Source organism: Haplochromis burtoni, unplaced genomic scaffold, assembly GCF_018398535.1.
Source record: "Haplochromis burtoni strain Fernald_Lab_line unplaced genomic scaffold, NCSU_Asbu1 Contig_100, whole genome shotgun sequence".
In the NCBI taxonomy this organism is placed as follows: Eukaryota; Metazoa; Chordata; class Actinopteri; order Cichliformes; family Cichlidae; genus Haplochromis; species Haplochromis burtoni.
The window spans coordinates 596326-620753 of NW_024582461.1; the positions used below are offsets into that span (position 1 = coordinate 596326).

At 39.0% G+C, this 24428-nt stretch overlaps 1 protein-coding gene across 2 annotated transcripts in view; it reads left to right on the forward strand.

Moving 5' to 3' along the window:
• Positions 1-4953: 4953 nt before the first annotated feature.
• The window catches only part of LOC102295371 (SLIT-ROBO Rho GTPase-activating protein 3), a 37970-nt gene continuing 18495 nt past the window's right edge, over positions 4954-24428 (forward strand). Inside the window, exons 1-8 of one of the 2 annotated variants that reach the window (XM_005927485.2) lie at positions 4954-5514; positions 12533-12728; positions 17486-17648; positions 19666-19728; positions 22580-22762; positions 23023-23151; positions 23281-23502; positions 23625-23726. In XM_005927485.2, coding sequence (XP_005927547.1) covers positions 5448-5514; positions 12533-12728; positions 17486-17648; positions 19666-19728; positions 22580-22762; positions 23023-23151; positions 23281-23502; positions 23625-23726 — 1125 coding nt within the window. In that variant the 5' untranslated portion in view covers positions 4954-5447. The remainder of the gene's footprint in view (positions 5515-12532; positions 12729-17485; positions 17649-19665; positions 19729-22579; positions 22763-23022; positions 23152-23280; positions 23503-23624; positions 23727-24428) is intronic. The other variant, XM_005927486.2, reaches the window with a different exon arrangement.

The window sequence follows — 24428 nt, forward strand, 5'->3', positions numbered from 1 at the left end:
TACCAGCAGAGGGAGTCATAGCTTTACCGTTCCTCAGTAGCATTGTGCGCGTCCTTCTCATACAGGGGAGGAGAACCAACACAAAGCTTCAGTTCCTGTTGGCAAACATTTAAGTATAATGTCCACGAATGAGCAGATCTGAATCACTGTGAATTAAGCTATGAAAACAAATATGCATTCGTGTTGCTTGCCTTTCAGAAACATGGTATGAACGAAATGTATCAAGGTTTCCATAATGACCTCAGCAGAATACCTTATCATACACCAAATTAAAGTTATGTTCAACAAAATGTATTAAGGGAAACAAAAAACAAACAAACAAAAAAACAAACAAGAAAATACTCTTGTCCATGTAAAAAGGTCTAACTATTACAACTTGATTAAAACCCACAGTGGGCATACACTTGCCATTAGATTCTTAATGCTGTGATGCAATGTAATAACTAAAGTGATAACAAGAAAACACTAATATTTTACAAATCTGTCAAAACCACATTTAAAACAAACAAAAACAAAAATAGTGAATTCACTGAATTGAATTCAACTTTTTGTTTTTCCCCAAATTTGAGCAAATCTCATGTATTGTGTAGCCACTAAAAAAATTTTTTTCTGTTCAGGAGTGCAGGTAAACAAGTGTAGTTTGACAATCTAATAAAAAAAATAATGTGGAAATTCATTTATAAAAACAAACATTATAGCTGAGCGTTAAAATAGACATTTTAGTTAAAGAGCTTCCACATACTGGTGGATTAGCTATTATAGAAACATAAAACATGATTTTGGTAATACCAAAGTACCAGAGCTGTAATGACCAATACTATGAACTGTTTTGGGGGATGATTGGGGAAACTTTAGCCTTAATTAAGCATTAATCATATAATGATTTAAGTTAGGCATCTTTATTAGCTTCCTGAAGGACCCTAATCTTTCCTTGGTGGAGACCTGGATGATTATTTTGCCCATAAAGACCTGGATGTCATTAAAGTTTCCTTAGCAAAGTTACACACAAGTTTTTCCACATTATTTTCAAACCCACCCAACTTTTAACAGGTACACAGTTAGTTGGTGAGTAACTTTTCCACAGAAAAAATTAGAAATTGCGATTGTTAAGATTGCATGATAGGGACTGCAGATTTCTCAGGGGCTTTCCACCAAGAGCTCGCTGAGAGATTTCCCCCAAAATTTAGGGCAAAGGAAGATGGGGATCTCTTGTCACATACCAAAATGCAATTTTTTCACAGGCTCGATTATCCCTGTCCTACACACCACTTTACATTCCTCTGAGACAAAAACACATTTTGGGAGAACTAAAGATGAAAGACGTTGCACACATTTGCACTTGAGATCATACAGGAAGTCATTTGACAGAAGGTGTCAGCAAATTGTGTGAAATGCACTTCTCATAGGGGAAATGCAGAGCAGAGCAACACACTTTCTCTGGGGAAGTGTTTTATCACTGTTAACGCAGCAGTGCACACCATGTTTAGTTACACCAGAAGGCTTTTCTTATAGCCCAACTTTCACCAATTACAAACAAAGTAAGAATCAGCTTGTTTTGTTGACACTTCAAGACTGATAATGCAAAAAGAAAGAAAGAAAGAAAGAAAGAAAGAAAGAAAGAAAGAAAGAAAGAAAGAAAGAAAGAAAGAAAGAAAGAAAGAAGCTCAACACATGGAGATGATGGAGTTGATTAAACTCAGATAAATAAAAATTCTGAATCTGATCTGTTCAGATAGGGATGTTGCACTTGAACACAACCATAAGGAACAATAGGTGTAGAATTCAAGTGGAAAACACGAGATCTGCTTGGTCTCAGAAACTACAGTATTATTTCCTTGGGCAACAACAACTGCTTGTACTGGTATGCATAATTTCACATACTCTGACATCAGTTCTAAAATTTTTGAAAGCTCTTCTATGCTAAATTCTGTCACATGCAAAATGTTTGGGGGTTTACTTGCATTTAAAGCTTATTTCCAATTCCTCCCACAACATCTCAGCTGGAGTCAAATGTGGGCTTTGACTAGGCCACTAGTCTCGCCACATAATCCAGCATTTCTTCTTCTTTTTGAGCAATTCTTTGGTGGATTCACTAGTGTCTCATTGAAGGCTCCACATCATCTTTTGGACAGATGGCCTCACATTATCTTTAAGCACTCTTTGCTGTGATTCAGACATATGAATCAAGTGCCGCAACTCCTCAATCTTTGAGGCAGGGGAACAAACCCAGACTGTTACATAGTCACTGCCATGCTTCACAAGTGAACTGAGCTTCTTCTCCTAAAAATCTGCCTTTGGTTGTTGCCCAAACATGTTTGCTGTTACTGTAGCCAAACAACACTATCTTTGATTTGTCTGTCCCGAGCATATTATTCCAACAGACCTGGTCTTTACAGATATGTTTATTGGCAAACGGTAGCTGGTCTCTGATGATATTTTTAGCCAGCAAAGGATTTTTCCAAGCACACCTCCCATGCAGGTCACATTTCTGCAGTCGCTTTCTGATTGTAGCCAAAATCACTTTGACACCAACAGTTGCAAGAGTCACCTGCTGATCCTGTGATGAATTTTCTTGTTATTGTAAATTTGTTTCTGCATCAAACACTCCACTCTTGTGGTTGAATTTGCTGGTGTGGAAACACCACTGTGAACACTACTTGTAGATGTTTTATTTTAATTGTAGAGCACAGTTTATTTAAAATCATTTGGACTTTTTTTTATTACTTTGTCAGAACTATGTTACCAATTTTTTCTCTGAAGCTCTTTAGATAGTGCCACGGTGATTCCGTTTCAAAACGAACACCAACCCTTATATGTCAAAGATTTTATGAGACTTGTTTCACCTGTCAATCTTTAAGAAGCCTGTAGTCACTGGCACCAAATGAAGGACCCACGGTTCTAATTCTATGGATTTAAAGGTGTGATAAATATTGAGGTATGAATATACTTTTTCACATGGCAGTCGTGTTTTTATTGGCTCAAATGATAGAATTAAATAAAAACGGAAAATCTGTTGACATTTTTTTCATTTTGAGTGACAGAGTCTGTAGGCACCGTTTGAAAGAAGATCAAAAATTTGCTCCTCCAAATATTTTATGTCAAAAACACCCACACTTGTATCTACATAACTACGAATGGATGTCATGGGTGCACACTAATGACAAAAATATTGCAATGAGCTCACTGTGGCTCCCACACAACAGAAACCAGTGAGCTGAGTGAACAGTATTCCTAATACTGAGATGTGTCCAAACAGAAGAATATTGTTGTGCTGCACAAGTAGAAAGTCAGTATTTTGGCAAAATATTGGAACTTTTGCAACATTACATTTTTAACTCTGTCATTTCCAAGTTCCCTCAAACTGATGAAATCCTATCAAAGTTGTTTCTATATAGTTTTTCTCATAACAAAGACACGTTTATTGCAGCTGCTCCAAAATGACGCAGGGCTTTGCTTTTCTTTTTTTTCTTTCTTTCGTTTTTCTTTTTACTGAGATTCAGAGATTATAGTGCTATGAACCTGTTTTTTTTTAAAGGCTGTGGTTGCAGGAAGTCGGAATATTTCATAAGAACATTTTCACACATGTAGCAAACACTGGGTGTGATTTTCAGGCTGCACAACATGTTCTATTACATCAGTTATAAAAGTGGTGCACAAGACTAAATATAATTTTGTGTTGGATAATTGTTTTGCAAAGTAGAATAAATACTTTTACTTAGCTAAAATGTATAATTGTACTCGAGCAGCTTAAGTAGTGCACAAGTTGTATAATCATAATATCTCTGAATTGCCAAAAGTAAAGATACCTTATAGAATACCACCTTTCAGAATCAAGTGCATTGTATTATATTATATTGTCTTTAGTTTTTTTAGTTGTTGATTATTTTAATTGCTTATATGTAAATGGGTAGCCTAATGTATACTAATTAAATTTTTCACTTCAGTTCAATTTATATTTAAATAGTGTCAATTCACAAGGCATCTTACACTGTAGGGTAAAGACCTTACAAAATATGAAAGAAAACTCAAACTATCGGACAACTCCCTATAAACAAAAAACATGGTGAAAGTGGGAAGGAAAAACTCCTCTCCCACAGGAAGAAACCTCCCAGAACCCCCATGGCTCTGGGAGCCATCTCCTGTGACCGGTTAGGTGTGAAGGGGAAAAAAAGAGTGCAGAGGAGGACAGGACAAAAGGGACACTATGGAAGAGAAAACAGAGCTTAATAAATACGAAAACTGTTTTAAACATTTGTAATAGTGGTATATAAACATGAGAGTTGGGTAGAGAAGAAATGCACAGTGCATCATGGGAAGCATCCCAGCAGCCTAAGGCTATTGCAGCACAATGAAGGAAGGATTCAGGGTCACCTGATTCCAGCTCTAACCATAAACTTTATTAAAAAGACATATTTCAGCCTGCAGTCTGTGTGTTAAGTGCAACAATGTCATTAATCTGCTAAATAATAAGACGCGAAAGGGTTAAAATAGATGCTAATAATAATGCAATAAGCGCTTCTAAAATATAGGGAATTACAAGCAGGAAGTAGTATAAGAAATACTTCAATAAAACAAAAGTACTTTAAACCTGTACTTAAGTAAACCGGTCGAGTAAATGTACCCGGTTACAATCCTACTGGTCCTCTGCATACATTGTGTATATAACGTGTATTTTCCTTAATGTTTAGACTAAGAATATTTGTAATGACAAATCTTTGTTCACCACCGGAGCTATAAGTAAATTGGTTTAAATATAATCGCATCTGATTAATCCACGCTACTCCCTCTGTTCCTGTGCTCTGCAGTCAGGTTTACGCCGCTGATGTTCTCGAAACAGATCAGCTAAATCCCGATCATCCACAAACAATATTCCCCTCAGCTCCAGACATCTTCTCTGTTATTGGCAAAGGCTTTTCGGTTCACACACAGGAGGAATCTTAAATGATCCATGAAAAGAAAAGTGGTGAGGGAAGAAGGGAGGGAGCTGGAGGAGGAGGAGCCTCGCGTTGACTTTCACATCCATTCAGCCTTTTTTGCTGCAGCATTGAACTTGCAGAGAGAGCGAGAAAGGGTGAAAAAGGGCAGTCTGGACGTGCAGAAGGCGCTCTGTGCTATTATCACTGGGACTAGTAGGTTTCCTTGCCGAGGCTTTATGAAATGTAAAAAAGGGGACCGCTTTGCGATTCACTGAGGAGTGTTGCTGAAGAGGAGGGGCTGGGGACCAAGAGAATAATTATGCACTTTTAGATCGACGTCGCCCTGAACGCAGCGCAGCAACATCGCAGAACCTCAAGTGTGTTTAATCTCCGAAGTTGTGTGTGTCAAGCGGGCGATGATTCACGTCTGATTGTTGCTGTACTATATGGAGAGGACTGCACAAGGGCTAACGCTGCATCGTGGCTACTGAGATTCCTGCCTGAGGATTGCACAATCTGTTCTCCCCAAAAATGTCATCTCAGGCGAAAGTCAAGAAGGACAAAGAGATTATTGCCGAATATGAGACCCAAGTGAAAGGTTGGTAACGCGCAGGCCCGAACGTATTGTTATTGTCTGTGTGTAGGCACAATTGCGTAACTTTACCACAAGCTTTATTTGGCTTCAGTATGCAGTCTTGTGGGCTGGGACAGATTTTATAGTTGTGTGCGAGTCATTTGTTTTCACCAGAAAAAAACGTCTTTTAGTTCATGCATTCAAGCGTTAACTCCAGTTGTCCATCTGGGGTGAGGTTATTACTTGAAATTACCTTGGGTTAACCGGTATCTGTGTTGCGTTGTGTTGAGATGAGTGTCAGGGTTGTGGCATGCCTAGTCTGTATACATATGTGCCAGCTATTAGACCGTCATAATTTGTTTAAAAGTGAAGCTGTTTTATTTGTTTTGTTTTTTTGTTTTAGTTTTTTTTTCTTTTTCTTTTTTTTTCTTTTTTTTTATAGTTCTACCAATCAGGTAACCTGAGATTTCCCCCATATGTATTTAGTTAAACATGTAAATATATCTAGTAAAAAGCCAAAATTAAATGATACGGTGTTAGTCTTTAAAGGGAGTATATTTATGAGTTTTCCCGTCACACTGTAAGGATAAGGAGTGATTGCTCAAGAAGGTCACACAGCCAACAGTTCAGAAAGTCCATAAATAATGTATGCTGTCTGTATGAATTATGAACCATGAAAGGATTTCACTGTCTGCCACTAAATATGTGACTGGCTAAACCACCCAGAGAGAGAAAGAGAGAGAGGAGAGGCGGGAACACTGATGCTGGATTGGAGCAGACAGTGCAGGTTGTAAATGGGTGGGATATCCTCCCAGCCATTTAGAGATAACTTTAGACGGTACTAGGTCTCAACGCTTGGTGCATCAGCTATCAGGGAAGTAGTTTTATGTAAGGCTACCGCAAAGACAGGGCAGCTTCCTTATACCATAGGTTGATATTTTTCAAACTAGGTAGAACTGGAAAGGTCATTCAACTAGTTCATCAGTCCAATGAGAAAAAAAATAAAAATACAAAAATGAACTGAGATACTAATGCTTGGCAGATAAATATGTGCAAACCTAGTAAGACATTCCAGTTTGGGTTTGGTTTCATAAATATTAACTATAGGCTATACTTTAGCTAATTAACTTATCATATTGCACATACATTGTCTAGTAGCAGGCATTTTTCTGTCACTGCAGCACCAAAATAAGCTTGACTATTTTGGTTATGCGACAAGGCAGTGCGGAGCTAAGCACTTTTGCCTCACAGCAAGAAGGTCCTGGATTTAAATCCAGCATGGGGCCTTGGCGTGTGGAGGTTCTCCTGTGTCTGTGTGGGTTCTCTTCAGATTCTCTGGCTTCCTCCCACAGTCCAAAGTCAGGCATGCGGTTAGGTTAATTTGTGATACTAAATTGACCATAGGTGTGAATGTGAGCATGAATGGATGTCTGTTTCTCTGTGTTAGTCGTGCGACAGATTGACTCACGACCTGTCCAGCTTGTAGCCTGCCTCTCACCGCATGAAGGTTGGATAGGCCCAACACCCACAACCCAGAATTAGATAAGTTGAAAAAAATGGTTGCATGGACAGATATTATAAATACAGGCCTCTCTACACTTACTTTGATGAGATTTAGATTAGACAATCAGCACTTCTTTGAAATCTGTACAGTAAGTTAGCGATAGCGGATGGCTTGCTTAAAGGAGCAAATGGCTAAGCTTATACTAACCCCATTTACCCAGTCACACATATTCACAAAACCACTTTCTTCTATACCTAAACTCCAGTCTCCCTTTTTTGCCAGAATTAAACCTAAACTAAGTCCGGCATTGATTTTTTTTCATCATTTCATCTTTGTTTGAAATGTTAAACTATGATTGTTATAGGCAATTAAAATTTTTTATATCATGATATGAGACTAAATGAATGTTTTAATTTCACACTGGACCCCAGCAGACCTTAAACTCATTAATTTTAATGACATTATCATCATATACTAGGAATATGCTAATATATCAGCTTTATGACATCAGCTGACTTATTGGATGTTTATTAACATTTTGGAAAACAAAATGAACAAACACAATCATCTGCACTGGTTATCAGTTAAGAGCTTATCTTAAACGCTGGCATCAGCCCAAAATTTGACCCAGAATGCTTCTTGTTATATACACACATTAGACCTCATTGCTGTTCTACAAGGAAATGTCAAGAGCTTATTAGCATGTGTCTGGAATGAAGAGTATGATAAGCATTTTCAGTCAGAGGTGTGGTGGAGTTTCTCCTTGTCACTATCTCTGTTTGTTTGTTTGTCTCCTGCACTCGTATTCACACGCTCTTCCTCCGGTCTACACATCAGCTCTGCAGTTGTTAGAGCGCCATCGTCTCGATTTCAGGAAAAGCTTTTAAGCTGACATCTTAAGCTCATTTGCAAACTGAGCTTGGATCGGTTCGGAGCTGTGGGAGCTTTATTCTGACACTGACACTGGCCTCCAATAATGCTGAATTGCTGATTGCACAGCAGTTCAACACACAAGCCTAATGCACTTTGTGGCATTTTTCAACATGCCACATTTCAGCAGACAGTCAGGTCTCAGTTACAATTTACGTGGGAGTTTATGTTTTCAAATCACATAAAATGTGTTATAAAATTCTAATTATTATTAAATCTTTCTTTATACTGTTTATAGTATTTCCTTATTCAGCTGAATATTGTTGTTCTAGAGTGTGTAGCTGAGCACCCCGAAGTGTCTCTAGGCTTCTGTCTAATCTGACACTAAAGCACAATTAAATGAGGGGATGCCCCTTCATGTGTCATTCTGGACTTCTAGTTTTAAAACCCATTATCTTTAATGCAATTGGATCAGTTTGGAGTCGTATGCACTAATCGCTGTAATAGTCCATAACACAAAACCTTTGCAAGATGTGCTGTTGCTATGCTACTACAGAATGAAAAGCAGAGTAGAGTAGTATGAAGTGGAAACGCTTGTGACATTTGTGTTTACTGACAATGCATTTGTAACAACACAGGTGTTAGAATAAGCTCTCTTTCTGACCCCATATTCACTGCAGATATGCATCCAGACATACCCCCTTGTGGGTATTCATCAGCTTGAAATAATGCACAGAATGATGCTGTCTCAAAATGTCAGCACAGCATCGCGACAGTGAAACGACATCTTTGTTGCCTGTTTTTTGGTATCATGTATTAAATGCTGTGCTGACAGTTGAGTTTCTTACCCAGTTTAAAGTGAAAATTGCTTGGAATTCTGATGTTTTTTGGCCTTTGGCTGCACAAACTGTGTGGAGAAGTAATGAAATCTCAAGCAAATAGATTATAGAGTCATGCCATAGCTATTATTACATTAAGAAGACACGTGTCCACAGAACACAACCTTGATTTGTACCAAATTATGTCAACGTGTCACTCTGGGTTAGACTTTGTATGACTAGCCATGCATGGCTAACTAACCCCAGAGATTGCTGCTGGCCATCGCAGTAACTGTACTAAGCTAGCTTGAATGGGATATGTGGGTGCCAGTGATATGTGATATTTGTTCCTTTATCCTGCAGTGATGCAGGAGCTCAAATAGGGGGAAATTATGGTTCAGCTGTGGTTGTGCATTGGCACGAAATGCACAACCACAGCTGCAGAATGCGCACCTACCTGCACAGAGTGTTTGTTGTCAGATGGGGGCAGTGACAAAAAATGTGTTACAACCAGTCTGTGAGCTACTCCTGCACGTGCTGTTGTTGGTCAGCAACAGAGAAGGTCAGAGTTTTAACATACAAAGAGCCGAAGTGAAAACAAGTGTTAGAAACAAAGTGTCCACTGTAGGCACCATCTATAATTTCCATACTTTATTTTTTCTTTTTTTTTCTCTCTTCATCCATTTATGGTGAATGATGTTGCCCCCAAACGTTGGTCCTTGTTCTGGCTCACGTGTTAGCCAAAAAGCATTCTGCTGTACTTATGCTATTACGGTTATGTACATTGTCTCTTACCACACCACACCACAATTGTGCTTCGGTTGCACCAGTTGTGCAAAAAATACAGTATGAAAAATATAGACTGCAGTTGCAGTGGACAGCTTTAATTGTTTGTAACACTCAGTTTCAATTCAGCCCTCAGCAGCTCAAGCAAGAGCCCACAGACTGATTAGGTTACATATTTTTAACACAGCCAGGTAGACAGGGTGTCTGAAGCTGCCACCACCACCACTACCTACCACCACTAACCCATAATTTCTCCATTCAACTGATGCACAGTATCATGCACATTAAGCACTGTGCAGTTGGGATTTGGAGGATCGCTGGGGAGCAAGTCTGCATTGGTTAAAAACACCATCTCAGAAAGCAAATGCATACATAAATAGACACCATTGCGATACCATAAATTAGAAATAATTTGTAGAGCTACAAGGCAATAAGCAAAGATGCCCCCAAATTCAGGTTGGGTTTGCTGTCTGCGTACTTTGTACTTCCTCTATGATGCAAGCAATTATACAAGTTCTCTTTATTTAATTAAGCTGCAGGGTTACCATCTAAGTCTCTGTAAGCAATTATTTTTTGCTGAAAATGCTTGGTAAAGTTACCACTGCGTCTCTGGATGTTAACCATATGGTTTAGAAGGGGTATAGCTACAAATGTCCTATTAGTGAATTTCCACAAGCCTTTAGGTGTGGAACATTTTATTCACTTTGGCTGCACACTGTTCACATGCAGAGGAAGCATGTCTGGCTCAGTATTTTATGGCTCTTGTGTCACCAGTGAAAAGATAGAAAAGTGTCAGATTTAGAGAGCTTTTGACGCTTTTTTCAATGTATATAATTCACTTGAACTCCTTGCTAGCTCTGTGTAATTATGCATTACACTGCAAAGGCTTGAATGATTCATCGAAAGTACTGCAGTATTGCACAGTCCCTAGTAACAGTTTAAGTTCTAAAAATAACATGCTCACAGGAGAGCAAGTGCAAATATCACAAGTCTGTTTGATGTTTCCTTTATAAATTTGTGCAGTGAAATCAATTTACATCAACTCATTATATTGTTTGCTCGCTCTTTTAAACTCTCCCCATACGATTAAAATTATTTCAGTCAGAGAGGCCCACAAATTGTGCTGTTCAGTGGTCTATTTTAGCACATAACCATTCCTTCTGTTCTGAACCCGATTGCTGTCTCATTCATCATCACAGGCTGTTTGTTGAGTATTTCGAAGCAGAGTAAGTTGCCCTTGTCCTTGGCCATTATGCTAAACAGACTGACTGCTGCGACTGTCAGAACAGGGAACTGGCCTGCTCTCATTGAAATGCCTCCAGAGGCATGTAACCAGGCAACTGGGCAACTGTGGGGACCATGAGGGGTACATCTCCAGATAGCAAGGGACTACATATTTACACAGATTTTCTCACTCTCTCTCACTCATTCACATTTTTCGCACACAGTCGTTTGGGGGAGGATTAAAAAGAAAAAGAAAAACCTTTTATTCTAGATACAGGAGCACCATTTAGATGCTAACAAATGGCCTTTTCTTCTGCTGAGCAATCTTTTCCATTGATACATTTATACAAAGTGTCTTTCAGTCCTCAGGATCTTATGCATGGTTGTAACAGAATGTCATAGTGGAATCTTCAGCCATCTCAGCTGTATCTTGTTGTCTTGTACAAAGAGAAGCGTTGTTTACCCCGCCCCCTTTGTAGTTCTATGACTGATTAATCCAGAGATGTAAATTTACCAGTGATTCAGTTCAGCGTGGTGTATGGTAAAATAACTACTGCTCTCTCAGAGATCTGTGATAATGCAGGAGAAGGCTGGGCAGGAAGTTAACATGGTTGTTTATCTGCTTTCAGCAAAATTACGCAGCACTAAAAATTTCCTCAGCAAAATTCTGCAATACAGAGTGATAGTTACAAGGAGGCTATGATTAAGATTTAACGAAACATAAAAGTGCTACATAAAAGCTGTTTACTGTTTTCAGCATCCGTTCTAGCCAACTCCTATGGATGCTTGCTGCTTTTTTGTATGCGCATTGGCAGTAGCAGGGTATTTAAACACAGCCCTCAGTCCTGACATGATATATGGTTCACAGCCAGCAGCCTCTTAACCTTCGGATTTATGACAGCCTTGCCATAAACTCTACGTGGAAGACATTGAATGTGATTTGTTTTCCTTTTTAGTGTTAATGTAAGACTGTAAAGGGGATTTTACTGTTTTATTTGATGTTTTTATTACCTGAAATCCCAGAGGTATTCAGGAATAACCAGTTGGAATACCAGTAGGGACTGTCTGGTCGTGGTGGGGGTAAGTCATTAAAATATGGCCACAGAGAAGAAGTTCAGGAAGGTAAATAATTATATTAGCTTTAGAGTAGAAAAACATGTCTGAATACCTCCTGAAAATTGACTGACATACTCAATATAAAAATCTAAAGCTTGTACTAATATTGCTTCTCTATCAAACATCCAATATTGTCCCAGCTGTATTTATAAAAAAGGACTGAAATACATTTATCCCTAATTCTCATTTTCAATGAACAGAATCAGACTTTCCAGATGTCATGAAAAGAAACCACAGTAATCTTATAATTGTAAGAATGCCTATGATTTGTTTTCTCAAGTCAAACTTCTCTTAAGGCTCGCTCAGCACAATGCATTTTGAGAAGCTGACCTATTTTATATTTTCTCTGCTGTCTGCTGTAATCATCAGACTTGCATCTCATATACACGTGTGCTACCCCAGCATTTGGTCCACCCCCCACCCCACATGCACACCACCACCTCGTTCACCACACGCACAAACTCAGACAGCAGACAAATACAGTTTGACGTCCGGTTTTATCCAATTGTGACGACTTTGCTCTTTTATTAGTGCCTGCGCTAGCTTGATTGTATCCTTACATATTTGTGTTTAAATGCTTTGCTCAATCCACTGTGGAAAGATTGTGGGTTTAATTTTGACCTGCAGCCCTGTTTGGCAGACAGAAGTAAGGCCCAGCATGCAAGCCTGATCCCCCAGAGAGTCGGTATTTATTCTGAACATAGTCTCCCTTTTTGATATGCAGAGATCCGTAACCAGCTGGTGGAGCAGTTCCGCTGTCTGGAGCAGCAGTCCGAGTCCCGGCTGCAGCTGCTGCAGGACCTGCAGGAGTTCTTCCGCAGAAAGGCCGAGCTCCAGCTTGAGTACTCCAGAGGCCTGGACAAACTGGCTGAGCGCTACTCCTCCAAGATCCGCTCCTCCAGAGAGCACCAGCACTTCAAGTGAGTCCAGCCAAAGACTTTTGCACAGTGGAACATTTGTATCCCATGTGTCTGACTGGTAAACAACCCCCATATATTTGATGCTGATTGCTACACAGACAGTTAAAACAGAGACAAAGGAAAAAGAGAGAAGGGATAAACAGAAAAATTTAAAAAAGAAACAGAGGGGGGATGAAAGCAGAAGAAATGACCTGAAATGAAGCCAGGGCCAAGGAAGCTTGTGGCCTCAGGCTGCTGTGTTTTTTCCAACTAGGTCAGACTCTTTACCACCACCCCCCTTTCTTTTCTCTGTGGCTGTCATTTTATTTCCATTCTCAAACAGCTTCTTCATGCCAGGGTGCTACTCAGATACTCATATATTCTCAATGGATGCAGAAAATAAATCACAGCTTCATTTAGAAATCTAAAGAACCAGACAATAGGGGTTATTTTACTTGGGTTTACTTAACTGGCTTAAGCTGTTTGTATGTGGGAGATTACTGGTGATGAAACAAGCACACCCTGCAGTATGCTGAGAAGCCACTTCCTCTCTGTTAAAACCAGCCTGCAACAGACTCTTGACTTTCAGATCAAGATCTGTAGTTCTGTTGTGTATGCTGCCCATTGCCATTTATTCCTATAGAAGTCCAAGCCAAACAAAGAATACTTATGTTTTCTGAAAATCACAGTTATAATTATTTGTTTGTTTAGCAATTCAGCAATTAATTAAAAACAAAAATAAACAATCAAATTAGATTTTAAGAATAACAGTTAAAAATACAGAAAAATGTGCCTTTACTTATTTTGACAAATGAAAGACTATCTGTCATAGTAATGATTAGCAATATAGAAAATTACAGCATAGGCATCCATTCATGTGACCTAGCTGTGTAAGTCAGGCATAACTAACTTGTTGGTTTATTCAAGAGAGGTCTTTCCAGCTCTCTTTCAGCCTCTCCAGCCAATTGGACAGGAAGCGTAATCATGGTGGAGAGCTCCACCACTGACACATTGATAAATGGAGCATACCCTCAAAGGGAGACCCCTATTAGGAAAAACCCTCTCATGGCTTCTCTCATCCCACTGTCCCAGATTTCCCCCTGTCATAATATATTGTTATCACTATATCCGTCTGTCAAAAGCTGGATTCCTTACTTGAAGACTCCATTGAAATGACTGGATGAAGTCTCAGTCATTATTAATACTGTGCGGTCCTCTCTGTTGGAGTCTTAGAACAAGCTCTGCACTCTCACTTTGATAGTTTATTTCAAACAGCGAAAACTTATTGCCCACTTTTTTCTTATCAGTCGTCCTTTCATATTTTAATTTGCAGCTACTAAAAGGGCTATCAGGAGAACATCTGGGAACATTTTCAAAACCTCCTATACCAAAGTGCTACCTGTGAGAAAATTCAAATCGCTCTATGTTTCAAAACGCTGTTTTTGGTGTCATTTGTAGCAGTTAGTAGGTGCGCTGTGTGTTTCACTGTCACTAAATTGTAATTCATATGAGGGTGGCATTCTCCTAAAGGTTTCTTGAAACAAGTGTTGTTGTACTTGTTATAGTTGTACAACGATGGCACATAAACTGTCCTAAAAACTAGACGAGCAGCCAACCGCAAAACATTGGCAGTCAGGTCAGCACCATCCCATGTCCTGGATCAAACAACTGCTCTGCTTGAAAGGAGTGCCTATAGGGAAAGGATAGCTTGTTCATGTTCTTTTCAAAGAGTTACAGGATGAAAAGAAAAGCAAAAAGAAAAAGCTGATGACCAGTACTCAAAATTACCTTTAGAACCACACATCTAGTGTTCACTGAATCCTCATCAGAAATATTCTCAGTGGATTTGTGGCTGTCAAGATGCCATTCTTAAGAAAGGGAAACAGGTAGGAGCAGCTGATATATGCCTAATTACATAAGTACTGGACTGAAAATCAGTAGCAACAGATCATATGGAATAGTAGTTCAAATCATAGTAAGTATGCACAGAAGAGATCAGCAGAGAGGTAAACAGTGAGTGACTACATTCATCAAAAACACAAGTAAAGCATGGTGGACTCTGTCATGCATTTCAGCTTGTTAATATTGATGGAATTATTAATGCAGAAATGTACAGTCGGATTTTGGAAAGTGCCAACACCTTCATTTTTCAGGATGAAAATGATCTCAAACACACTGCCAATGCAGTAAATGCATTTATAGATAAATGCAAATCTATAAATGCAGATTGGCACAGCACTGTAAGATCAGAAACCTTGCCTGGTCTAATGAACCAGTGAGTCTTGATTGTGGCTTTGGCACTGGGATAGTAGGGTCAGGTTTTTGGCATATCCCTTTAGCACCCTTTATGCTGTCGCTCAGGAGGAAGTGCGGGTCATCTACTAATCGGTCCCTGGCTGCTCCAGTCTACATGCCAAATATCCTTGGGCAAGATACTAACCCCAAGTTGCTTTTCAGTGCATAGGAAGAACTTGCATAGAAAAAAGTGCTTGTGTGAATGGGTGAATGAGGCAGGTGGGGAAAGCATCTTGAGTGTTCAGAGTAGAAGAGCGCTATGTAACAACCAGTCCATTTACCATTTTTTGATGGCTGCTTCCACCAGGACATCGCGCTCTTCCATATCATGTCAATATGGACCAAAGATTTCAGAGGAATTTTTCCAGCACTACGTTGAATCTGTGCCTTGAAGAATCGAGGAAGTTACGAAGACACAAAGACACATTCAACACAGTACTAGCAAGGTGTACCTTATAAAATGGCCGGTCAGTGTATAATACTGATTATGAATGGGACTGAAACAATGCAGTGTTTATGCCTTGGACAAAAAAAGACAATGACAATGGAAACATGTTCATGTTCAGTTCGTGTGCATGACAGAGTTAATTTTTTCCCACTGAAAAAACTTAGGAGTTTAAAAAATAGCACAACAAAAAAGGTTTTGAACAGTCTTAGATTACATTTCAGCATTGTTTTGGATGCACTGAGGGAGCTGGAGAGGGCCTATAGTGCCTTTCTTCTCCTTTGTTATAGTGCAGAAATGAGCGCTAGCTGAAGATTAGAGTGAGCTTCGCCAAGGCAGAAAAACAGCTATAATTCACTTCAAAAAGAAAATGAAAGCATAAATACAATTCTCCACGGATGAAACTGATCAAAGTTTTGCAGCAGTTGAGAGAAAACAAGTCAGGACGACTCTTTCAGTGTGATCTTCAAAACCAATATTAGAGTCAAAAATAACTTCCGTATTTTTGATTCACACTGAAAACGAAGAAGCTGTTGTGGATCAGAAAAAGTGCAGCGGGTTCACCACAAGAAAAGCATCTGTAATTTGAGGTTATTTACTGGAACTATTTGCACAGACAACTGAACCAGACATTGTGTTTTAAGAAAAGTCATATTTTTGAAGCTACACAGTATTAAGAGCATATGTTACTGCCATGGGATTTCAGCCATGGAAGGATATGTAAGGCTTCTAACTTTACTTGGTGATCGCAGTAAGCAATGAGCAATGATCTAGAATGCAACACTAAGAGATCGAAGAGAATATGTGACACATCCGATATGACTGTACATTTTCACATGTGTATGTTTAGCACTTTTTGAGTCACTATTTGTGACTCTTATTCAGCATGAGTGGTTTCTGTGCAGTCTACTTAAAAGCTAGAGTCTTAAGAGAGATGGTTTTTAACTTGCTGTTTGACTGATTAATAATAGTACTGGGCAGGAACCCATTTGAATAAATTAAAATGACTGTGTAAACTTATCAGTGCTCAGTCTTGGGCGACGTGTCAGTGGTTTCTTATTTAAAAAACTTGACTTGGGGTATAAAAACTTGTAACTAGCATGACTTTATAACTCTACAAAGGGTAGATTTTAGTGCAGCATATTGCTGATACAAACTGAGGTCATCATCTTATTAGACATGGTTGTTTAAAGCACTTATTTTGCTACCTGGGGTTTTAGTGCTGGTTTCTACTAATGACACACTTTGCGGCATGCTGGTATAATCATGACGCATTAGGTTCCCCATTAAATTAAGATGAACTTTTCACATTAAATTTACTGGGAGTTTTCTAATGCTTTCCATCTTAGTTGATAATGTGTTTTTTAGAAGTTATGAAAATGGTGATCTTAGCCTAAATGTCCAAACTCTTCCTTTTGCTCAGGTTGTGTGGCAAAAAGAATTCTGTGGTCTGATTGTCTTTTTCACATCCCCAAAGAAATGCAAACTGTGAAATTAATTCATCCCAAATTCACTGTTCTCCTTTCACAATTCAATTTTGTCTGATTCGCAGCACAGGTCAGCTATTGGCTGATAGCAAAAAATGTTTTATTTTTACTGTGTGCATCCAGCAGTGTCACAGAGCATTTGTATATGCTGTCATGCTAAAGTGTTCTCTAAAGACAAAATGAGAAGAAAAATACCTCCATTAAATCTTTGGTGTGATGATAATTAAACTCACATGTCCTCTTAAGCAAGGAGGCAGCCAGCATGCCTTCTGAGTTTGTGTGTCAACAAGTGCGTATGCTGCCTTTACTTGCTGATTCCCCCCACATGAGCTGTGACCACTTGATCTCTGATATGTGAAGCCCACAGGCGGCACCAAATAGTAAATAAGCTAGGATTAAAATCAATGTTGGGTGGTGTAAGAAAGTCGTGACCATACATACACGTTCTCTTAGGTGTCCTCTTTAGTTTTCTTGTTAGCCTTTATCCCATTTGGTTTACATTTCCTGAAGGCCTTTCATTCATTAACAAAGTATTTCTCTCGCTGTTTCAGGAAAGATCAAAATCTCCTCTCCACTGTGAACTGCTGGTATTTGGTCTTGGATCAAACCCGACGCGAGAGCAAAGACCACGCCACACTCAGCGACATCTACAACAACAACGTCATTGTCCGTTTGGCGCACGTGGGTGAAGATGTCATCAGACTTTTCAAAAAGGTCAGAATCAGAATTAAATGAATGAGGTCATGCTCCCCTGACAGTAACTAACACACACATTTCATCTGCTCAAATGTCATGACAGGTAATATGTAAAAATATAATTAATATATAAAAAATATATAAAAAAATCTAATTAGGGGAAGGGCATGAAAATATCAGTTAGGGATGTCAAACTCATTTTAGTGTACGGGTCAGGTATTTCCCATTTTGATCTCGAATGGTTTGATCAGTAAAACCACTGCATTATAGCCCATAAAAAAAACAAAGGAATAAACAAAAAAAATTTCCTTTGTCTTCTCTTACTTTTAGTGTAACCAAGTAAATGTACTTTAGTGTACTACAGTGATACTAGTGCATTGCACACGATGTTTAGAATAATGAAGGAGGACTAGCTCTACAAATTCTTCACCTTCACCTAAAATCAACAGCTATCAGATGGTTGAAACTTGGGCACAGTTGTTCCATCAGGACAATGATCCCGAACACATCAGGACAGGTTTTTAGAAAGGATAGAGGAGGCTAACATTAACCTTCTGGAATGGTCTTCCCAAAACCCCAACCTCAACCCCGTTGAGAATTTGTGAAATGATTTGTGTGTTGGTGCCAGGAAACCAACTAATTTGAATGGACTCCACCACCTTCTGCCAAGAAGAGCGATCAAACATTCAGCCGAAATTGTGCCAGAAGCTTCTGGATGGCTAGCAAAAGTGTCTGGTTGAGGTGCAAGTTGCTAAGGAACATTTAACCAAATATTAGTGGGGGTGTATGAATCCTGGGAGGATTAGAGAATATTCAAAAATAATTTCAATCTCATCCACCCAAAGTCAGTAGAGATTTATGCTGTTCAATCATTCCACCCTGGAAAAAACAACAGTTCAAAGAAATCATTAAAGCCAAAACTTAGCTTGACACTCATACTATATTAACTTTATGTAAACTTCTGACCACAACTGTAACTTTCTTTCATTTATCCAAAATTTTGTCTTTCAAACATATGTCTGAAACTATATATACTATATATATGCTTTAGTATACTATATATGCTTTATACTGTTACATATAAGAGTATACATAACATATGCTTTGCATGAGAGTAGCAGAGTACATGTGGAAAAGCACCCCCAACTACCTTAGGGATTTTATATCAGTATCATATCATTTGACAGCAGCAGGAGTTTAGAGTAATTTATGCCTTCTAGGGGGCTCTGCAGTATCTTGATGGGAGCCCTGATGAGAATGGGATGGCCTGTAACCCATGCTAGGAAAAACACTAACTGCCTGCAGAAAATCTTTTTTTTTTCTTTTTCAAAATGTTAGCTCAAATTCTGGTAAAGTTCTCCTGAACAATAATCCTGTTATACTCCAGTATCCTGGTTCAGCTGCAGTCTTGATGTTAATAAATGACACATGGGGGGAGGGAAATGAATCAATGCTGGCATCTTTTTAAACAAAGACTAAATGTACTGAATGTGCTAAAGTCTAATGCCTGTCACATGTGAAATTGCAAGGTTGCTGTTTTGACAAAGTAGTCCCTGAGAGGTGACAAAAAACAAAACAAAAACAGGATTGGTTGAGCTGAGCATTACTCCGTATTACCTCAAACGGATTTCTAGGCTCACTCTCCACTGGCATCATTCCCCGTCTTAGGTTATAACCCTTTTGTGGGACATGTCCAATTCATCATAGGCTCTCATCCTTTAAAACCGAACGGAAACTGCGACTCCGCTCAATGGGAAATGCTCTGCAGTTACTGCGCTGTTCTATTTTAGTCTGCATTTGCACTTTGGGCATTGTATCTTTTCTGGTGCAGCGTAATGATAGCATTTCAATACTGATGACATCCATCACATACAAAATAAAACTGGCACACAGCTTTCAAGTGTCTCACATGTGGGAAAGCAGTTCTGTTAACTAACCCAGTTCTTGTTCTTAGATGTTTGAATACTTCATTTGTCCTTTAAATGTGGTATTATTTTCCTCTACAAAGCTGTCTCCTGTTTTTCTTTTTTTACAGAGTAAAGACATCGGCGTACAGATGCATGAAGAGTTAGTGAAAGTCACCAATGAACTGTACACGGTGAGTTGCTGTTGCTTGTGTTGAAAGCCTATGGGATGTCAATCTTAAAGCTAGGCTTTTTTTAAATACCTAAACCTGCAACCTGTGGGTTTGACACCACACAGAGCAGATGTGCCTTTTTCAGCAGAGCAGCCTGTAACAGGTCATCTCTTCCCTCTCCTGAGGTCATGAAAGGATAAAATTTGCATTCTTCCTCCTGCTGTGAATTGCTACATGAGTTGAAGGAGACAGTGTTCCTGCTCCTAGCTGTGCTTCAAGCAGACTCAGCAGTCTGTGCTACAGAGGTGCACTGTGCTTACAGCAAAATGAGCTTCTGTAATGTTTTCAGCTAATGTTACATGTAATCTGACACCTCTGCTTGCCTCATATGTTAACAGTTGTCACTCTCGGTGGACTGTTATAACCACATACTGCATATAGAAATGTGTGCATATGCATACTAGTAAACACACAGCAAAGGTTTGTGCAGTGGTGCAGACACAAAACATCTGCGTTTATCTGCACTGTATCTTCATTTGGCAAAAGAAAAGGAACTGAGGCGTATCACTGGCTGCATGTGGGACAGTACAGCAGACTCGCCAGAATGCATTCTTCTGGCTCTAATTGCTCGGTGATATCCTTATCTTTACTTACTGCTCAATGGCTAATATGATTCATAGCATAAACGAAAAAACAATTTACAAGCATAAACAGACTAGATGTAATTAAGACTATGATGAAAGTGTATTTTGGCAAGCAGGACAATAGCATGCTGTGAAACAGAATACCCTCGTGGATTATTTTTTCCCTCGTCACATCCACAATTCATTGTTTTTCATTTCAGTGATTAAACAGAGCAGTCACCAAATTGTGTTTTAAAGGTCTTAAAACATTCCATTGCAAATAAGATGAGAAACAACAACATGCTCTTATAGATTTGCACTACTTTTCACTGTAAATTTGATTTATTTCATGACCGAGCGTTATTTCTTTTGCAGGATGTATAAAACTCCACTCTTGGCTGCTTGCACGTTCAAGCCTTTCTCTTGACATCCTAGTTGTTGTCAGCTTAATTGTGCAGGTGATTAATCCTTTATCGTGGTCCTGTAAAACTGGCTAAACATAATTGCAGAAAAGTTTGACAACCCTGTGATTTGATTCATTTATGATAAAGGAGCAAAAAGCGAAGATGAGCAGAAAGTAGGTCAATTGTGGATTTTTTTTTTTTACAGTTAGTTTCGCAAATTGTTAGTAATTTACAAAATTACTAAATTAAAAAAAAAGAGTTGGTGGCAAAAGGAAAAAAAATGACCTAGTAAGAAAGCTAAGCACATGTGCACATTGCAAAATGATGTGTATGCAGCACATCACAAATGGATTTGAATCTGGATTACTGAAATCGTATAAACCACATGAGAATAGTTCTCACATGTAACATTGTACCGTGCATGTTATATTACTGCTATACTGATATTGATTTTTCCTCCCTCTGATTCATGCATTATTAAATGCCTGTCTGCAGCTCCCACACACAGCATAAGGAATAGCAGGAGTCTGCTCAACTTTATAATTGAGAAAAGTGTAGAGTTTAAGAGAAAATATAATCATTGTGTGGTTATTTTATCATTTGCATCTTAAATAAGCAAATGTTGTCAGGCAGCAGGTCCCTGGTTTTGGTCAGCTGCTGAGTTTTTGCAAAAATTGAGGAGTTTTTCGTTTCATCTGTAGCAGAGGAGGTTGCTCACTGTCACTTTGTAACCTCCTTCCTCCCCTGCTGATCGATCTCACTGTCCTTTGCACGTCCGTTGCAGACGGGGTTGCTAGGAAACCAGAACTTGAGAATCAGTGATGGTGAAGCAGATGTTGTGCGACTGTGCTGTTGATTCAGGTTTACTAGTTAAACATTTACATGTGGCTTTTTTGATAAAACCATGAAACATTTATCCGAAAACAGAGATTGTTTTTGTAAAAGTACCACGACTGTCTTACTTTACTTTGCTGGGATATTTAATTTGTCTTGCTATTCTGTGGTTAGGCTATTGAGACAGTGTGGAGACATCAGACAAACGTACTGGACACTCCAGCTGAGTTAGAAAATGTCAATGAAAATATGACAGTCCCATGAGAATGATGAGTATGCTACACTCACTAATGTTTACTTGTGTGATGAACAAAAGTACTCCGGCGTCTTATTGGTATCTTTCTAAGCAGCTGCTGTGTTTATTAAGTCATGATGATCTGGTTATAAAATTAATAAGAAAGGTTCATAAAAAAGAGAATACTGACAATTCTTACTTTATTTAGCCAAAATCTAATGACCTCATGCCGTGGCGAGGCGTCTCTCTTCTGTCTGTCCGTTAATAATTCACAAGAATCTTTCTTCCTCCTAACTACAGAATATTGGTCATATTTTAGTGGAGCCTGCACACAGTGATCATCTCACAGGTCTCCATCAAATTTGTGTTGAAGGTCAAGTTCAAAGTCACATTTGTCATTCTCATTGGATTTTAAAATTCAGATTACGTGGTGTTTCGGCCCGTTTTTGCTGGCCACTTAGTGTGTTTTCAGTCCTGTAGTTGATTCTTTGTCCTAAAGAACAAACCACAGGGTGTCTCCCTACGGTTTTTCTTTCTCTTTATTTCTTTCTCCTTAACTTAGCCTGGTTCAGACTGAAGTTTTTTCTACGTACTGTCGGATCTTTGAGTTTTTTTCTGTAAGGTTGCAGAATCTTTAGGTTACAAAGTAAAATAATCTGATGATCAACAAGGATCCTGTACCAAAATTTGAGGATATTGCTTTTCTTCATCATACTTATCAGCTTCCTTGCTCGTTTAACTGTGATGTCCTTTATACTTGCTGTGTATTCTTGCAGGTGATGAAGACATACCACATGTACCACACTGAGAGTCTCAGTGCTGAGAGCAAACTGAAGGAGGCAGAAAAGCAGGAGGAGAAGCACATTGGCAAGGCTAATGACATTGGCCTGCGTTATGGCTACGATGATCGTCCACAGCGTCGAAGTTCTGTAAAGAAGATGGAGAAACTGAAGGAGAAGGTCTGTTTTTAGCCCATGTATGATGAGGATTTATGTCATGCACATTACTCCCAATGCACTCTATCTATTCGACTGCAAACAAGCTGTAAATGCATTTGTAATTGAAGTGTCCAAGTAAATCCAACTATTTTATACATGCACACTGACAGATTATAGAGAAGATACAACTGTTTAATGTATAATGCATTCTTAGAGTACATTAGGAAACCATTTTGCTTCCTCCCTTGATGGGACTCTCGCTCTTCCTTTTACACCCCCAGAGACAAGCCAAGTACTCTGAAAACAAGATGAAATGCACAAAGGCCCGGAATGACTATCTTCTCAATCTGGCAGCTACTAATGCCCTGGTGGCCAAATACTACATCCACGATGTCTCAGACATGATAGATGTAAGTCAGAGCCAAGAATGGAAATATGGATGGAAATGGAAATACTCTCTTTTTGTCAGAGTGCATTTTTATTCAGGTTAAGTTTGTTTTTGGATCTGTAATTACTATGCTTTGTTTTTTTGTCCCCAGTGTTGCGACTTAGGGTACCATGCAAGCTTAGCACGCACCTTGAGAACCTACCTTTCTGCAGAATATAGTCTAGAAACTTCTCGGCACGAAGGGTTGGACTTATTGGAGGGAGCAGTGGATGCCATGGACACCAGAGGAGACAAGCTGAAGTTTATGGACACACATTGCCAGATCTTCTGTCCTCCTGCATGCTTTGACTATCAGCCACACATGGGAGATGAGGTGAGTCAACAGGGAGGGTAATGATTTAAAAAGGCTTTCTTTGAAGGTCTTTATTCTTGCTATGTTTATTTTGCACTGTGTTAAGTCACTTTCGGAAATATCCCTTTATTTCTTAATCCCAGGTGTGTCAAGTGAGTGCACAGCAGCCTGTCCAGACAGAACTCTTGATGCGCTACCACCAGCTGCAATCACGTCTGGCCACACTAAAAATAGAAAATGAAGAGGTGAGCGGCTCATTTTAAAGCAAAACAAGCTCACTGATGTGCTTAGGTATACGTTTTAGATGGCCTTATCCATACTCACGCTCAGTTCATATTTGGCCTTTGATATGTGAAGCAGCATCTGTATTCTTTTCTCTATTCTCTAAGGTCAATATTTTCCTGTAGTATATCCTGATGTTTCATTGAGATAATGTTACACAGATACCAGAGTCTTTTGAGAAAGAGTCTTTATGTACAAAGGTGTACATAAAGACAAACAAGTGATTATCAGTGATAGTGAAGTTAGATCCTGAATCCTGTATAGGGTCTCATAGGGGAAGCTGTTAACATAGTAGTCTGAGTTGCTGAGTTTGAATATAGAGTTTGCACCATCAGTGTATTAATGCAAAATACTGTGCAAGGAAGGGAAGTTGTTATCATTCAAACCATCGACTAAATGTAGAAGAACAGGGAAAAAAACACATATCTGCTGCTCTAAATGCAAGAGTCTTTAAAACAACACGCTAAGACACCAGAGTCCTTGAGAAAGAGTCTTTATTGCCGTTAGATTGATGTGTTACATTTAGTTTTATACTTCATAATTTTTGCAAACACTCTCACACTTTCCCTTACATCTGAAGCTATAAGCTAACCAGCTACTAATCAGTCATTAGGTAGTTAGCTTAGTTTAGCTAGCTTTGATCAATATCATCCACTGAATACTGA